We start from the raw sequence: 18,178 nt of genomic DNA on the forward strand, positions 1-18,178 counted from the left end.
AGCTACAGTAGGAAGACCAGATAAAAGTCACCATTCAACACTAATGGATTACCAACATTGGTCATTACCAACATCCTTACTGTCAACCTCTGAACACATGAAGTGAGAGAGCAAGAACTGCAGAAGTATGGGAAAAGTAAGTTGTGTGAGACTCCTGCAGTACAGATTTGCTTCTACCAACAGCTGCTAGTACCAAGAGCTTGCTTGGATGTCAGTTCATGACAGTGCTGTTTACAAACTGTATTGTTAAGAATCTCCTAGTAAAACCATACCTAACTTGTTCAGGGTTGGTTTGGTTATTTCATGTATAGATAGGGGCCCATTAAATTAGGATTATCAGTGGTGACATCTGAAAGCATAAAGAGATAGAAAAGTTCCACCTGCAGAAGGTAAATTAATAATTTATGTGTGCTAAATTTTTTCATTTTATCCTTTTTTTTTTTTTTTCCAGGGTTGCATTTATGGGCCACAGTAGTTGGAGACCAGCTGTGTGATCAAAATATTGTAGCCTTGGCTCACAGCAGGTTCTCTTTTCTTTTTCTGAGTTTTCCTGAGTGAAGAATTGTTAGAATAGAAGCTGTCCATATGAAAGGAACTATTAAAATAAGAATCATGACTTGCACTCTGTATGTTATTGCAAATAGTTCCAAGGGGAATTAGTAAGGTTGCGGCCTAAGTAAAACAAAACTTTTCATTACATTTTGTTCTACTAGTTTTTTTTTTTGAAAAATGATTTGGATCAAAACAAAATGAGATTTTTTTTTTTTAAGCCTGTGTTCTTAAATTAATACACTGTAAACATGTCACTTAAAAGATAATTATAAGGTAACATTTTTTTTCCTCAAATGGTTATAAATATAAACTATTATTTTTCCATATCAAATTAATTCAGATTTGGAGTTTTTAAGATAGGAGTTTTTAGATTTGGAGTTTTTAATGCTCCCAGCCCAAAGTGAATATCCACACTAACAGCGTGAGTTGTAAGCAAGTTATTCTTGTGATCATGGAAAACTTTGCATTTGCAATCTATTCCTTAATAAGTTGTTTGTTTTTTTTTTTTTGAGTCTAACCTACATAAAAGTGTAAGCACTACTTAGTTTTGAAATCTTATTTGCAATGCAGTGGCATTCAAATAAAGATATAATTCATGTTATCACAAGTAGGTAACCATCAAATCCTATTCCACAGAAAGCATGTGATGAAACAGTATTCATCTGATACCTAATAATAATCTTATACAAATATTCTAGTGTGTTCTCTTGTAGCATATTTATGATCTTGTTGTGTCTGGTCCAAGATTCTTGACATTCTGAGTACCCTTTTGGGGCAATATGACATCTTGCAGTAATGTATGCTGTGCATGTCAAAAAACAATGCCAATCTGCTTCTGCTACTCTGAGTTTTAAAAGTGGAAAGAGCAGGCTGCTCATTTTTTAGCATCTGCAGGATGGTGATGTTTACAATACCAGCTGGAAAAGCAAGTACTTGTACTAAGCTGTGCATGGAGACAACTGAACAGGAGGAAGAAATTAAAAAAAAAAATAATACCCAAACCCACTCAAATTTTATATACTGAGCAAGCACTGAAAATAGGAAAAAGGAAATCTTGGGTTTGGTGGTCCCCCCCGGGTCTTACCGTCCAAAATAATCTCTTTTCCAGATTTTCCCATTTATTAGCCTTTTACATACTCCCTTCCCCATCTTTTCAGGGATAAAGAAAAGTAGCATTGTAGTTTAAGATCTGCAACTTCCTCTAATATGAATACTTTCACTAGAGTTTTTTGTAAATATTTTTTTCCAGCTATTTATTTCTTCCTGTGATTAGTGTCAGGATTTTTTCATAAATATTTGAAGGACCAGGTAGCAAAAATGTGTTTTCCCTAGTGGTATATGAAAAAGAAAATAAATCTTGGTTAGAAATTATATTTCACTGATGAAACTATCAGAGAAAAATAGAAAGATCCTTGTAATAATTTAGTATAGATTATTGCACATTATGTTAGAAAGCAATTAAAGTTTAGTATAGATTGCTTGTAGAATATGAAGCAAAATAAGACTTAGTCCTTTCCATTTGTAATGGTGAATTGTTATAAAACCAAAAACAAAAAAATGAATCAAAATCTTCTCCTTACTTAAAATACTGTCAGCAATAAATTATAATTTATTTAATGAAAATCAGACACAGAAAACTTCTAAATATTAATTTAAGGCTTCAGGGAAATTAACATTATTAAACAATGAAGGATTAGTTGCTGTTTTTTTTAAGAAAGATACAGAGGGTAGATTTTGTTCTTATTTTGTACTTCCAGACTTAGTAGTAACTCAAATTCCATAGATGAAGTCTGCAATGGAACAAGATGAGTACTGCAAAAGTTGCTGATATATCTGGTTTGGCATAATATCAATAGCGTAACTTACTGCCCTGAAGCTTAAATGGAATGCAAAACACAGTAAGTACTGCATAAGCAAAGAAATAAACTTCTAATGTTCAAGTATCTTATAAGATACAAAAAAATTCTTTAAAATAACTCATCTATAAAATGGGAGATGAAAGATATTGAAGTGTTGGCTTTTAAGTGCCATATTTTAACTTCCTGTCTACATATGCTATAAGCATATATATTATACATAAGCATAAAAATATTTGTATGTCTGATCTGACACTGCTTTCTTGTAGGAAATTTTGCAAGTCACTATAGGTGAAACACGCAAGAGAGGAACAGGTATTTGGGAAAGGAAAAGAGAAAGTATTGATGGAAAATAAAGCAAGAGGAAAAAATGAAGATCAAAATACGTAATATTAAGAATGAAACTCTTCTAATTCAGCTCTTCAAATATCAAAGTAGTAGAAAAAAGGCAGATAAAGAGTAAGGGGTCATTTTTATTCTATACAGAAGTAAAGATATAACTAAAATTCAAGATGGATGTCTATGGGCTTTGATACACTCAACCATTCAATGAATGCCATATCAGGAGATGGTCCTAGTCCTTTCAACTTCCTTTAAAAAATATTAAAGATTAACTTTCCATAGTTATAACATTTTTCTCTCAAAAATCACTTTGCATTGTGAAATGTATTTGTCCTGGGTTCAGCCGTAGCTGTCATGTTTCTCCTTCTTAGTAGCTGGTGCAGTGCAGTGTTTTGACTTTCGGCCTGGGAACAGAGCTGATAACAAGGATGTTTTGGTTTGGCCAAGGACTTTGTGAGCCTCATGCTCTGCCAGGGAGGAGGGGAAACCAGGAGGAAGCAGAGACAGGACACCTGACCCAAACTGACCAAAGAGATATTCCATACCACAGAACGTCATGCCCAGGATATAACTGGGAGTTAGCCGGAAGGGCTGGGAGACTGCAGGGTTGGAGGAGGTATGGGTCGGTGCTTGGTCGGGCCTGGGGGGTGAGTTATCGGTCGGCTGGTGGTGAGGTGTTGTATTCTCTTCCCTTGTTATTTCCTTTATCGTTATCATTGGTGGTAGCAGTAGTGATTTGTGTTATACCTTAGTTGCTAAACTGTTCTTATCTCAACCCGTGGGAGTTGCATTCTTTTCGATTCTCCTCTCCGTCCCTCCGGGAGCAGGGGGAGGGAAAGAAGTGGGGGGAAGTGAGTGAACTAATTGCCTGACTGGGTTTAAACCACGACAGTATTTTACTACATGAACAATACAAAAAAATACAACAACCAAACATAGAAACTAGAAGGATTTTCAGTGCAATGAAAGAACTGTTCAATTTAGTTAAGCTGTCTTCTTTCAGCATTTTTCTTTTACAAAATGTTTTCTTTTACAAAATGTACACTTTCCTTAGTTTTCCTAGAGAGTTAAGATAATAAAACATTTAAAAAGTAGGAAATACTAATTTTTGACCACTTATAAAATTTGCACCTCTTCCATCACCAAAACCCTACTTTAGAGGACCTAACAGTTATATGCATATGGTTTTAAATAAAAAAAAAGGAAAAACCCTAACCCCTCCTCCCCGACTGTTTACGGAAAAGCCTAGCATTTTTCAAAGTTTGAGAAATACAAATTTTCTTGGCTAATTTTGATATGTCAGGTAAATAAAGAAACATTCCTACCCATCCTAAGACAGTAATTCAGTTGAAAAAAAATGTCAGAATGATTAGAAGGAAAGAAAGTGTGATTTACGTCGCACAGCTGTCAGCCTTTGAGTTCTGAGGTAAAGGTTCAGTAGTTCTTACATTACAGTCATCTATTTGAGTATACAGGTTTTAATCAAAAGAGCTAAGCCTCTTGTAGCTGATGCTTAGGAAGCAGTTTTGACTGCTCAAGTTTCACATACTGCTGATAATATCTCAATAAAAACCTAACAGTCCATGAGACAAGAAGGCATTTTTTAAGATAATAGGAAAGTAAAGAAAAGCGTATGACTAATACCAGGTAGCAATGCATCAGTATCTTACTACTATTTAGATGCATAATTAGCAATGCTGATAATAATGTCATAACTTCTACGCTGTAGTTAGTGAACACTGTCCCCAAAGACTGGCATGAAGACTTCTGCATGATCTTATAGAGAGAAAGAGTTCTTCATGATCAGTATGAGCATTGGCATGTGATGGAAGTTTGGAAATGCCTTAGGAAGGTGGAATACCCGTGTAAATGGCATGTGCCTCAGCACAATGCTGCTGAGCTGTGACTCTTTCTGTGTTCCACAGTTTATTTTCCCATTTACAAAGAAATCACTTTGATTTGCAAGATTACTGTAAGTCTTCATTATTGTTGCATCCTACCTCTACAAAGACTTCTGATTAATTTCTTTACAAGTACCTAAAACCTTTTTGTGCTGATTCCTGAATACATGGCAATTTTATTTGAGGAAGAAAATTTCTTAGACTAGTTTGCTTCTACACTTGTGCATTTCACTTTTCATAAAATTATCCAACTTCTATTCAGAACTGTGAGCGTTCATTCATTTAATTTTTAAATGCTTCTCTTTTTTTTTCTACGAAATTTATATTTGTTATATTTTTATTCAAAACAACCGCGTGACATAATTTTTATTATCCTCTACATTCAGTACAATAATTTTCTGGTCTTCTCAGTGTTGGATCTGTTATCCGCGTACAATGTATTTGTGTATTAGGACCTAACATCTCTGAAATTGCCTATTTGAATCCAATGCTTAAAATTTTAAAATGTGTTATCCTTCTTTTTAATTTCATGTATGGAAATAATTCCTACAGAAAAAAGTTCAATTTATGAATCTTAATAAAATAGTGTTGAGAACTGGTTTGGTTTTCCTCAACTAAATATGGTACATTGTTTAATGGTTTACAGCTGTTGGTATTAAAAAAAACCCATACCTTATTTTTGAAGATTATGAAATGGCTTTATTTTCAAAGCAAGAGATCACAATCTTGCTTGAACATATTCCATGTAACTGCTGTAATCTGTAGGATTTCAGGTGCTTTGGTTTTCCTTATCATCTTTTTATTCATGCTCTTGTCTTTATTTGTTTTGAGATGACTACAGTTATTATTCACTCTGGGTTATTCTGCTTCTGACCCAATTGTTTGTATAAAAGTGACCGTGGGCAACACCTCACACTAAAACATGTCACCCAAGGCTCTGTCCAACCCAGCCTTGAACACAACCACGGATGGAGCATTCACAAATTCCTTGGGCGGCCCATTCCAGTGCCTCAACACCCTTACAACAAAGAACTTCCTCCTTATATCCAATCTAAACTTCCCCTGTTGAAGTTTTAACCCATTACCCCTTGTCCTATCACTACAGTCCCTCCCCAGCATCCTCATAGGCTCCCTTCAGGTACTGGAAGGCTGCTATGAGGTCTCCATGCAGCCTTCTCTTCTCCAGGCTCAACAGCTCCAACTTTCTCAGCCTGTCTTCATACAGGAGGTGCTCCAGTCCCCTGATCATCCTCGTGCCCCTCCTCTGGACTTGTTCCAACAGTTCCATGTCCTTTTTATGTTGAGGGCACCAGAACTGCATACAATACTGCAAGTGAGGTCTCACAAGAGCAGAGTAGAGGGGCAGGATCACCTCCTTGGACCTGCTGGTCATGCTCTTTTTGATGCAGCCCACAATACGGTCGGCTTTCTGGGCTGTGAGCGCACACTGCTGCCTCATGTTCATTTTCTCATCAACCAACACCCCCAAGTCCTTCTCCGCAGGGCTGCTCTGAATCTCTTCTCTGCCTAACCTGTAGCTTTGCCTGGGATTGCTATGACTCAGATATAGGAACTTGCCCTTGGCATGGTTAAACTTTACAAGGTTGGCATCAGCCCACCTCACAAGCATGTCAAGGTCCCTCTTGATGGCATTCCTTCCCTCCAGCATAACAGCCGAACCACACAGCTTGGTGTCATTGGCAAACTTGCTGAGGGCGCACTCAATCCTACTGTCCATGTCACTGACAAAGGTGTTGAGCAAGACAGTCCCAACACCACTCCCTGAGGGACACCACTCGTTACTGGTCTCCAGCCGGACATTGGGCTGTTGACCACAACTCTCTGCGTGCAGCCATCCAGCCAGTTCTTTATCCACCGAGTGGTCCATCCATCAAATTGATGTCTCTCCAATTTAGAGACAAGGATATCATGCAGGACAGTGTCACAAGTCCAGGTAGATGACATCAACTCTTCTACCCTTGTCCATCAGTTCTGTAGCCCCATCAGAGAAGGCCACCAAATTGGTCAGGCAGGATTTCCCCTTCGTGAAGCCATGCTGGCTGTCACAAAGCACCTTGTTGATTTTCATGCGCCTTAGCATGCCTTCCAGGAGAATCTGCTCCAAGATTTTGCCAGGCACAGAGGTGAGACTGACCGGTCTGTAATTCCCCAGGCCATCCATTTTCCCCTTCTTGAAAATGGGGTTTATATTTCCCCTTTTACAGTCATCAGGAACTTCACCTGACTGCCATGATTTTTCAAACACGATAAACAGTGTCTTAGCAACTTCATTTGCCAGCTCCTTCAGGACCCGTGAATGGATTTCATCAGGACCCATGGACTTGTGCATGTTCAGGTTTTTAAGGTGGTCTCGAACCAGATCTCTCCGACAGTGGGTCTAAGGTTTTCATTTTCACAGTCCCTGCATCTGCCTTCCAAGACTTGGGTGGTGTGGTCAGAGCTTTTGCCAGTGAAGACCGAGGCAAAGAAGTCCTTCATAACCTCAGCCTTCTCCAAATCCTGTGTAGCCAGTTCTCCCTATAGCTTCCAGAGGGGGCCTGCGTTCTCCCTAGCCTGTTTTTTATTCGCTACGTACCTATAGAATCCCTTCCTGTTATCCTTAATACCCATAGCCAAGTTTAATTCTAACTGAGCCTTAGCATTCCTAACCTGGTCCCTAGCTTCCCGGACAACATCCCTGTACTCTTCCCATGCCTCCTGTCCTTGCTTCCACCTTTTATAAGCTTCTTTTTTCATTTGAATTTTCCTCAGCAGCTCCTTATCCATTCAAGGAGGTCTCCTGGCCTCCTGCTGCACTTGTTCAGGTACAGAGAAGCGAACACACCATGTGCTTGCACTGTCATGACACTCATCATTCTGCTTCAGTGCTGGTGAGTCACTGGAGCATCCACAAGCAACTGTGAATATCTAAAATGTGTTGTTTAAAAACATGTCAGAATATCAGATTTTAAGATGGTACCAAATCATTTCTGCTCATAGCTAATATCTGCTGTGAAAAAAAAAAATTGCTGTCTCAATTTGCAAAGGATCAGTTCAATCCAATTAGCAAGTAATGCAGCGATAGTAACGGTTGTAATGATTTTAAATAGCTGTTGAAAACCTCTCTGATTATGAATCTAAACAAATTAAGTCCTTATATTTAAGTGTTTTTGAAAATGTCTCAATTTGTAATTGAATAAGTTTCATAAAATATGGAAGTAATGTAAACAGTGGTTCTAATTAAATAAGATGAAAAAAATATTAGAAACATAGCTAATTCTATACAGAAGACTATGACTGTGTAAAATGCATTACATTTAACTACCATAACGTGTCCAGAAAAAAATCAGAGATCATAAAATAATGCAAACCTGAAATTCTTGCCTGAAAACTCTGAATTACATGTGTAAAACTACATGTGTGACTGTTTCTGTTGAGAGCTTTCACTAATGAGCACATTATTTGAAGATGGAGTTGCATTACTATCCACAACATGGCATATAAAGTGGATATTTTTTGTCATCTTCCCAAACTAAATTTCTGTGAGCTTTCCTCCTCCTTTCCTTTAAATTATTATTTAATTATTTAAATGCAATTGTTCCTCTGAATTTGCTACACTTACTCATTAGTACATTTACCCAGCGGCAGTCTGTCACAGGGATTTCCAGGAGCAGAATTTTGTCTTCTTCTGTCTTTTGATTGTTCAAAGGTATCAGAAATCAGTTTGATCTTTAAATAATAAATAATAGAGCATTGGGAATGCAAATGACAGAGTAACCAGCAAAGTGGAAGATACGTCACTGTTTTCTACATGTATTATTTTTAAGATTTAAGTAGGAATGAACTGATACATAAGCCATACATAAATCATTAGAATAAATTTCAGTTTGGTCATGATAATTATTTTCCCTGGTAAAGCCTTAAGATGTTTAAGGCTTGTTTAATCTTTAAAACTGTGAATCATGTGGGCAGTGCAAGAATATGAATAGGCACTAACACCTTTAATTGTGAACTTATCAAAGTTGCCAAAAGTAGTTCATAACAAATCCAGATAAATCATGTTTTGCACAGTCCATCCAAGCCAATTGATTTTCATCCCATGTTTGGGATGGATGGCAAATGTCAGAGTGAGTTTGATTTTTGTTGTACTGTTATTCTTTTAAGTAGTCTTTTTGGAGCTTGTCTACAATTAAACTGCTGAATAATCACCCTCAACTTTTACAAGAGTGAGCCTGTAATTAAAGGTAAATGGTTTTAGGCATGAAGAACAAAATGCTCTCAGAATTCTAAACTGTGAAAACTGCTGCTCAAATTCTGCAGTTTTGTTTTTCTAAATGCAATTTTAAGAAATCCAAATTAAATAAAATGGTTCAAGGTGGTGCAACATAAGGCTAACTTGAGCTTCCTCACTTCCCCTGTTTTTGTGTGTCTTGATCACCACCAGGAGACCACATCTCTCCTCTCCTCCACAGTCACAGTCGTACTGTGTGGGAAGTTGTTACTATGCTAATGGATTATTTAAAAAAAAAATCTAAGATTATCTACAGAATTAATAACAAAACTTTTTACAACAATGAAGCATAAAAAAGAGAAATGTCGTGGGAGAAATATTTATGCCACTTAACTGTAGGTACCTAATGCAGCCACTCAGAACACATGCTGAAGTTTCATGCTTTTTTTCTATTGGATAAACCTAGAAGTGGAACTCCTAAATTCTGGACCTTCCAAGCTGACTTATTCAATCCAATAGATCTGTCTGGAGAGTTGGTTGCCATATATTTTATATACCTAAGTGTAGAAGAGTGTAAATCATAGAATCATAGAATCGTTAGGGTTGGAAAGGACCTTAAGATCATCTAGTTCCAACCCCACTGCCGTGGGCAGGGACACCTTACGCTAAATCATATCACCCAAGGCCTCGTCCAACCTGGCCTTGAACACTGCCAGGGATGGAGCATTCACAACCTCCCTGGGCAACCTATTCCAGTGCCTCACCACCCTAACAGGAAAGAACTTCTTCCTTATATCCAATCTAAACTTCCCCTGTTGAAGTTTTAACCCATTACCCCTTGTCCTATCACTACAGTCCCTAATGAAGAGTCCCTCCCCAGCATCCCTATAGCCCCCCTTCAGATACTGGAAGGCTCCTATGAGGTCTCCACGCAGCCTTCTCTTCTCCAGGCTCAACAGCCCCAACTTCCTCAGCCTGTCTTCATACAGGAGGTGCTCCAGTCCCCTGATCATCCTCATGGCCCTCCTCTGGACTTGTTCCAACACTTCCATGTCCTTTTTATGTTGAGGACACCAGAACTGCACACAATACTCCAAGTGAGGTCTCACAAGAGCAGAGTAGAGGGTCCAGGATCACCTCCTTCAATCTGCTGGTCACGCTCCTTTTGATGCAGCCCAGGATACGGTTGGCTTTCTGGGCTGCAAGCGCACACTGCGGGCTCATGTTCATTTTCTCATCGACCAGCACCCCCAAGTCCTTCTCCGCAGGGCTGCTCTGAATCTCTTCTCTGCCCAACCTGTAGCTGTGCCTGGGATTGCTCCGACCCAGGTGTAGGACCTTGCACTTGGCATGGTTAAACTTCATGAGGTTGGCATCAGCCCACCTCACAAGTGTGTCAAGGTCCCTCTGGATGGCATTCCTTCCCTTCAGCATATCAACCGAACCACACAGCTTGGTGTCATCAGCAAACTTGCTGAGGGCACACTCAATCCCACTGTCCATGTCAACGACGAAGATGTTAAACAAGACCGGTCCCAACACCACTCCCTGAGGGACACCACTCATTACTGGTCTCCAGCTGGACATTGAGCCATTGACCACAACTCTTTGTGTGCGGCCATCCAGCCAGTTCTTTATCCACCGAGTGGTCCATCCATCAAATTGATGTCGCTCCAATTAAGAGACAAGGATGTCGTGTGGGACAGTGTTGAATGCTTTACACAAGTCCAGGTAGATGACATCAACTCTTCTACCCCTGTCCATCAGTTCTGTAGCCCCATCATAGAAGGCCACCAAATTGGTCAGGCAGGATTTTCCCTTAGTGAAGCCATGCCAACTGTCACCAAGCAACTTGTTGATTTTCATGTGCCTTAGCATGCCTTCCAGGAGAATCTGCTCCAAGATTTTGCCAGGCACAGAGGTGAGACTGACTGGTCTGTAATTCCCCGGGTCCTCCATTTTCTCCTTCTTGAAAATGGGGGTTATATTTCCCTTTTTCCAGTCATCGGGAGCTTCACCTGACTGCCATGATTTCTCAAATATGATGGCCAGCGGCTTCGCAACTTCATTCGCCAGCTCCTTCAGGACCCGCGGATGGATCTCATCAGGACCCATGGACTTGCGCATGTTCAGATTTTTAAGACGGTCTCGAACCAGATCCTCTCCTACAGTGGGGGCAAGGTCTTTATTCTCACAGTCCCTGCATCTGCCTTCCAAGACTTGGGTGGTGCCGTCAGAGCCTTTTGCAGTGAAGACTGAAGCAAAGAAGTCTTTCAGAACCTCAGCCTTCTCCAAATCCTGTGTAGCCAGTTCTCCCTATAGCTTCCTGAGGGGGCCTACATTCTCCCTAGTCTGTTTTTTATTTGCTATGTACCTGTAGAATCCTTTCCTGTTATCTTTAATATCTCTAGCTAAGTTTAATTCTAACTGAGCCTTAGCTTTCCTAACTTGGTCCCTAGCTTCTCGGACAACATCCCTGTACTCTTCCCATGCCGCCTGTCCTTGCTTCCACTTTTTATAAGCCTCTTTTTTCAATTGAATTTTCCTCAGGAGCTCCTTATCCATCCAAGGAGGTCTCCTGGCCCTCCTGCTGCACTTCCTTCTGGTTGGGATGCAACACTCTTGAGCTTGCAGCAGGTGATCCTTGAATATCAACCAACAGTCTTGGGCCCCTCTGCCCTCAAGGCTGTATCCTATGGAACCTTCCAAAGCAGGTTCCTGAAGAGGCCAAATTCTGCTCTTTTGAAGTCCAGGTCAGTGAGCTTGCTGCATGCTCTTCTCACTGTCCTGAAGATCTCAAATTCGAGCATCTCATGATCGCTGCATCCAAGGCTGCCCTGGAGAGTCACATTTCCAATGAGCCCTTCCCTGTTGGTGAGAATGAGGTCAAACACAGCATCTCTCCTTGTCGGCTCCTCTATTACTTGCAGAAGGAAGTTGTCTTGTACACAATCGAGGAACCTCCTGGATTGCTTGTGCCAGGCTGTACCATCCTTCCAACAAATGTCAGGGTGGTTGAAGTCACCCATGAGAACAAGGGTCTGTGAGCGTGAGGCTTTTCCTATCTGTCTATGGAGTGCTTCATCCACAGGTTCTCCTTGCTCAGGTGGTCTGTCACAGATCCCCACAGTAATGTCTCCCATAGCTATATTCCCTTTAACCCTGACCCACAAACTCTCTGTGGACTGCTCACCTGTCCCCAGACAGAGTTCCATACTCTCCAGCCTCTCCCTAACATAAAGGGCAACTCCCCCTCCCTGCCTGCCAGGCCTATCTTTTCTAAAAAGCCTGTAACCTTCCATTCCAACACTCCAGTCTCAGGAGCCATCCCACCATGTTTCTGCGATGCCTATTATATCATACCCCCATAGACGTGCACACATCTCTAATTCCTCTTGTTTGTTCCTCATGCTACAGGCATTTGTATAGAGGCATCTGAGCCGAGCTCCAGCTGAAGCCGGCTCATTGGCTGGAGCAGCTGGGATATCTCTACATTGCTCCAGGCATTTATTATAGGTTCTGGCAACTGACTGGGTGTGTTGGGATGGAATGATGCCCCCCTCCCCCAACACATCTAGTTTAAAGCCTCCTTGACCAGTTAATAATAATAATTAGTACTTAATTATTTAGATTTTTCTTAAATCAAAAGATTGTATATCCAGTATCTTTCTACTGCATTATTCTTTAGTCTCGAGCCCATAGTCTCTGCTTCCAATATCCACTCTGTCTCAGCTTTGCTTTCTGTCTTCAAACTCATAGTGAGAGTCTCAACTTTCCCCTGAATTCCTGTCATTGGACAACAGTTCCAAACAAGTTACTTCTGGGTAAGTCCGAAGATTCCCGTCATTTCTAAGACAGTCATATGCCATGAAAGCTCAGTGGGTGTGAGGAAGCACTGTCCTGTGCAGAAGTAAATGGCTGGAAATCACTGAATAGTGATGCAGTGTCTGACAGAAGTTCCGAGACCCTGTCGTGGTTTAAACCCAGTCAGGTTACTTGTTCACTCACTCCCAGTGAGTGGTGCCTCTGCGTTGCCAGTTGCTCTGCTTCCATTGCTTCAACCACCCCCACGGGGCATTTGCCACTATCCATGAGTCAGTATAGAGATAAAGTACTGGCCACTTTTCTCTTTCAGCAATGTCCAGGGCCAGCTGGATGGCTTTCACCTCGGCAAACTGACTTGATTCACCCTCTCCTTCAGCAGTTTCTGCAACTTGTCGTCCAGGACTCCATACAGCTGCCTTCCATCTCCGATGCTTTCCCACAATACGGCAAGAGCCATCAGTAAACAAGGCATACTGCTTTTCACTTTCTGACAGTTTATTATATGGTGGGGCCCCTTCAGCGCGCACCACCTCCTCCTTTGGTGACATTCCAAAATCTTTGCCCTCTGGCCAGTCCATGATGACTTCTAGAATGCCTGGACGACTGGGATTTCCTATTTGAGTTCGTTGTGTAATTAGTGCAGCCCATTTACTCCATGTAGCATCAGTTGCATGATGTGTAGAGGAGACCCTGCCTTTGAACATCCAGCCCAGCACGGGCAACCGGGGTGCCAGGAGGAGCTGTGCTTCAGTGCCAATCACTTCCGAAGCAGCTCGAACCCCTTCACAGGCTGCCAGTATCTCTTTCTCAGTTGGGGTATAGCTGGCCTCAGATCCTTTATATCCAAAAGCTGAGGGGTCGACCTCAAGTCTCCCCTGGAGCTTTCTGGAAGAGGCTCCAGGTAGGACCGTTCTCCCCAGCTGCAGTGTACAGCACATTTTTTACATCTGGCCCGGTCCGGACCGGTCCAAGGGCTACTGCATGAACTGTCTCGTGTTTAATTTGCGCAAAGGCTTGTTGCTGCTCAGGGCCCCATTTAAAATCATTCTTCTTCCGGGTCACATGATAGAGAGGGCTTACAATCGAACTGTAATTTGGGATGTGCATTCTCCAGAACCCCACTGCACCCAAGAAAGCTTGCGTTTCTTTCTTATTAGTTGGTGGAGACATTGCTGTTATCTTGTTGATCACATCTGTGGGGATCTGTCTACGTCCATCTTGCCATTTTATTCCCAAAAATTGAATCTCCTGTGCAGGTCCCTTGACCTTACTCCGTTTTATGGCAAAACCAGCTTTCAGCAGGATTTGGATTATTTTCCTCCCTTTCTCAAAGACTTCTTCTGTTGTATCGCCCCACACAATAATGTCATCAATGTATTGCAGGTGTTCTGGAGCTTGCCCCTGTTCCAGTGCAGTCTGGATCAGTCCGTGGCAAATGGTAAGGCTGTGTTTCCACCCCTGGGGCAGTCGGTTCCAAGTGAACTGGACACCTCTCCAAGTAAAAGCAAACTGTGGCCTGCACTCTGCTGCCAAAGGAATTGAGAAAAATGCATTGGCAATATGAATCGTGGCATACCACTTGGCTGCCTTTGACTCTAGTTCATACTGAAGTTCTAGCATGTCCGGTATGGCAGCACTCAATGGTGGTGTGACTTCATTCAGGCCACGATAGTCTACTGTTAGTCTCCATTCTCCATTAGACTTTCGCACTGGCCATATGGGGCTATTGAAGGGTGAGCGGGTCCTGCTGATCACCCCCTGACTCTCCAGTCTACAGATCAGCTGATGGATGGGAATCAGGGAGTCTCAGTTGGTGCGATATTGCCGCCGGTGCACTGTTGTGGTTGCAATTGGCACTTGTTGTTCTTTGACTTTCAGCAACCCCACAGCAGAGGGATCTTCTGAGAGACCAGGCAAGGTGGGCAGCTGCTCAATTTCCTCAGTCTCCAAAGCAGCAATACCAAAAGCCCACCGGTACCCTTTTGGGTCTTTGAAGTACCCTCTCTTGAGGTAGTCTATGCCGAGGATGCATGGAGCCTCTGGACCAGTCACAATAGGGTGCTTTTGCCATTCCCTCCCAGTCAGGCTGATTTCAGCCTCCAGCACAGTCAACTCTTGGGATCCTCCTGTTACTCCAGAAATATAGATGGGTTCCACCCCTTGACAGCTTGATGGCATCAGGGTACACTGTGCACCGGTATCTACTAGAGCCTTATACTTCTGTGGGACTGATGTGCCAGGCCATCTGATCCACGCAGTCCAGTAAATTCGATTGTCCCCTACCTCCACCTGGCTGGAGGCAGGGTCCCTCTAATGGTCGTCACAGCTTTGGACACTTAAGTCGTGGTGAAAGGGATTATTCTTCATTATCACAGGAGCTGAAGTAAAATCAGCTCTTCCATTCCATCTGGGAAACTGATCACCAGAGACTGAAGCCGTAGCTCTCATGGGACGATCAGTCTTGGCCCTTGCTCCCCTCTTCAGTTCACTCACCCGTTCCTCCAAAGCTGAAGTAGGTTTTCCATCCCACTTTGCCATGTCTTCTCCGTGATCCAGCAGGTAAAACCATAGGGTACCCTGTGGCGTATACCTCCTGTATCTCCTCTCTTGAACAATAGGACGCCTTTTGTTAATAGCTGAGACGTGTGTTGGTACACGTGAGGAGCTGGATAAATCAGATAGATCGTCCCTCAACTGTTCGAGGTCCTGGGACAGTTTTTTCACAGCTGAGATGATGGAAGGGGTGAGATTGTCTTCGAACTCTCGGAGTTTATGAACCATTTCATCCACTGTTAGTGGTGCTATGTCATTCCAGGTCACTGTTGCCAATGAATGGGCATATGATGACGGTGCATTCCGTGTAAGTTTTCGCCACATGGGTCGTGTACATTCAACTTCATCTGGATCTATAGGTGTATCCCCGTTATTCGGCTTGATGTGATAGATCATCTCTACGATGGCCGATTCCCTCAGAGACTGGATGCCTTTGTCTATAGTAGTCCACTTGGCCGAACGACTCGTAACATCGTCCTTGTACGGAAACCTTTCTTTCACAGCTGCCAAGAGCCGCCTCCAAAGGCTGAGGGACTTTTTCTCTCTATGATAATATGACTTTTTCTTAGGAAGAACCCAACAGTCCCTTTTATCCACGTACCAGTGACTGAGAACCAAGTTAACATTTAAATTCTGGAATGCCATATTATTTTTACAAAATACATTTCTGTTCTGGAGCAATTTTATTCTAGCGACTTCTATAATTTGTAAATCTGTAACATAGCCATCAAACAAATGCAAACATGATACCGATGTTAATGGCAGTCTCTTGTTTGTCCCCAGTAAGTATCCAAACCTGACTCTGCTTAACTCTTGAAATCAGTACTGGGCAAAACACACTCTGTATGCGTGTTAGCATGGTGATTCCCATCACCATCAGCAAACAAGTCTCAACAGCATTAAAAGGCCATTCAAAAAATTCAAAACTCTCAAATGTAAATGGTCTGGGGGGACGACTGGGAGGGTAAAAGGATGTCTCCTTCACAGGTTGAGCACCTGAGAAGGAGAAAAAAGATGTGTAATTGCTAAGCACCTCCATCATATACCTCCCAAAGTATAAAGGTGGTGACCACACTGGGAACATAAGCCAGATCAGTTTCATGATCAATGATTCTATTGTATTACAAGTCATTACCATAAAGTACAATGGGACAAAAACCTTAGCCCAAGCCCCACACTTGAAAAACACTAATACAGCAAATACCGGATGGACGTAAGATATGATATACTGAAACTGTGAGATCAAGAGGAACAACCTTGAGAGCCAATAAATCAGCATTGCGACGAGTGACTATCAATCCAGTCAGATCTGTTCTTATCTCAACCCCTCGTGCTCCATGTTGGGCGCCAAAAAGAACTGTCATGGTTTAAACCCAGTCAGGTAACTTGTTCACTCACTCCCAGTAAGTGGTGCCGAGCTGACAACAATCAAGGTCCGTGTCGCCCCCCCACCGGGGCTCTCCGCTTCCCCACTCCCGGAGGAACGGGGAGGAGGATCAAGAGAGTGCAACTCCCACGGGTTGAGACAAGAACAGTCCAGCAACCAATGTACACAAATCACCACCGCAACTATCAACTACAACAATGATAAGGGAAAATAACAAGGGAAGAGAATACGATACCACCGGCCAAGAAACGAGTCCCACCCAGAAGCCCGTGTTCTTCCGGGTAACTCCCAGTTACCCCCCACCCCGGGCATGACGTGCTGTGGTATGGAATACCTCCTTGGCTAGCCCGGGTCAGGTGCCCCATCTCTGCTTCCTCACAGCTTCCCCTCCTCCCTGGCAGAGCATGAGCCTCACAAAGTCCTTGGTCAGGGTAAACATCACTTAGCAACAACTGAAAAAATCGGCTTCACCAACACTTTTCTCAGGCTGGAAGTCAAAACACAGCACTGCGCCAGCTACCACAAAGGAAAAAACATGACTGGTACTGCTGAACCCAGGACAGACCCTCAGCATGGGCAAAATGATCTATAAGCAGGGAAGTTTTTCTCTTTTTTTTTGTGAGAATGCTCACACATGTAAAAAAACAACAACCAGAAAAAAAACCCACCTCAGAAATATGTTGTTTGTAATCAAAATTAGATGTTTGAGGATTGCAGAATACAAGATGGTTTCTTATCTAATACACTCAGCCTTAGTGCTGCTGTAAGAACATCGTTTAATGAGGTTTCTTCTATCACAGCTAACTAAAATCTACTCTGTTCTGTAAGGCAACGAAATTTGTCTCTTTCAGTATTTTCTACCACAAAGTGTGTCAAAGGTGGTTTGCAGTTTGTGGCATAGAGATTTTGTGACCCTGGCTGAATTTACGATTTGCCATCAGTTCCCTAATAAGTGGTAAGAGAAGGGCACTGTGACCAAGCAGTCTCTTCTAGGTTGTCTTAAGCAGCATAATGTAGCTTACATCTCTATTTTATTTTTCTCTAAGCATATGTCTAGACTGATTTACTTCATTCTGAAATGCGCAGTTTAATGCTTCTTCACAAAATATGGACCTTTTAGCCTAATCTAAATCACAAACTGACTAAACAAGGTGGAAGATAGTTCCAACAAATGTAAAAGTAATTTCCACCTTAACTTTCTTGTAAAAAATGTTATGCCAGATGTTTCAACCATTAACAAGGCAATTTAAATATGAATGCTCACAGTTCAGTGTTATATCAGTCATACATATTGCTAGATTGAGCAGATAAAGACAGAAAGCACTGAACTACAAAATAACTGTGTAAAATTATAAGATGCAAATGAATTATTGTCCTGGGTTTAGCTGTAATAGTTATTTTTCTTTTTAGTAGCTGGTACGGTGCTGTGTTTTCAACTTTTCTCTGAAAATAATGCTGATAGCACACCAGTGTTTTAGTTGTTGCTAAGTGGTGTTTACTCTGATCGAGGGCTTTTCAGTCTCTCATGCTC

At 41.9% G+C, this 18,178-nt stretch overlaps 1 protein-coding gene across 1 annotated transcript in view; it reads right to left on the reverse strand.

The window, feature by feature from the left end:
* LOC133267013 (ribonuclease H1-like) overlaps nt 1–13,546 on the reverse strand; it is a 236,645-nt gene extending 223,099 nt beyond the window's left edge. Inside the window, exon 1 of the mRNA XM_061448894.1 lies at nt 13,235–13,546. Within this exon, the coding sequence (XP_061304878.1) occupies nt 13,235–13,411 (177 nt within the window). The 5' untranslated portion in view covers nt 13,412–13,546. The remainder of the gene's footprint in view (nt 1–13,234) is intronic.
* Nucleotides 13,547–18,178: the final 4,632 nt, after the last annotated feature.

Source organism: Pezoporus flaviventris, unplaced genomic scaffold (genome assembly GCF_033815535.1).
Source record: "Pezoporus flaviventris isolate CSIRO_AGI_PZ_B2104156 unplaced genomic scaffold, CSIRO_AGI_Pfla_v1 ptg000007l, whole genome shotgun sequence".
NCBI classification, from domain to species: Eukaryota; Metazoa; Chordata; class Aves; order Psittaciformes; family Psittacidae; genus Pezoporus; species Pezoporus flaviventris.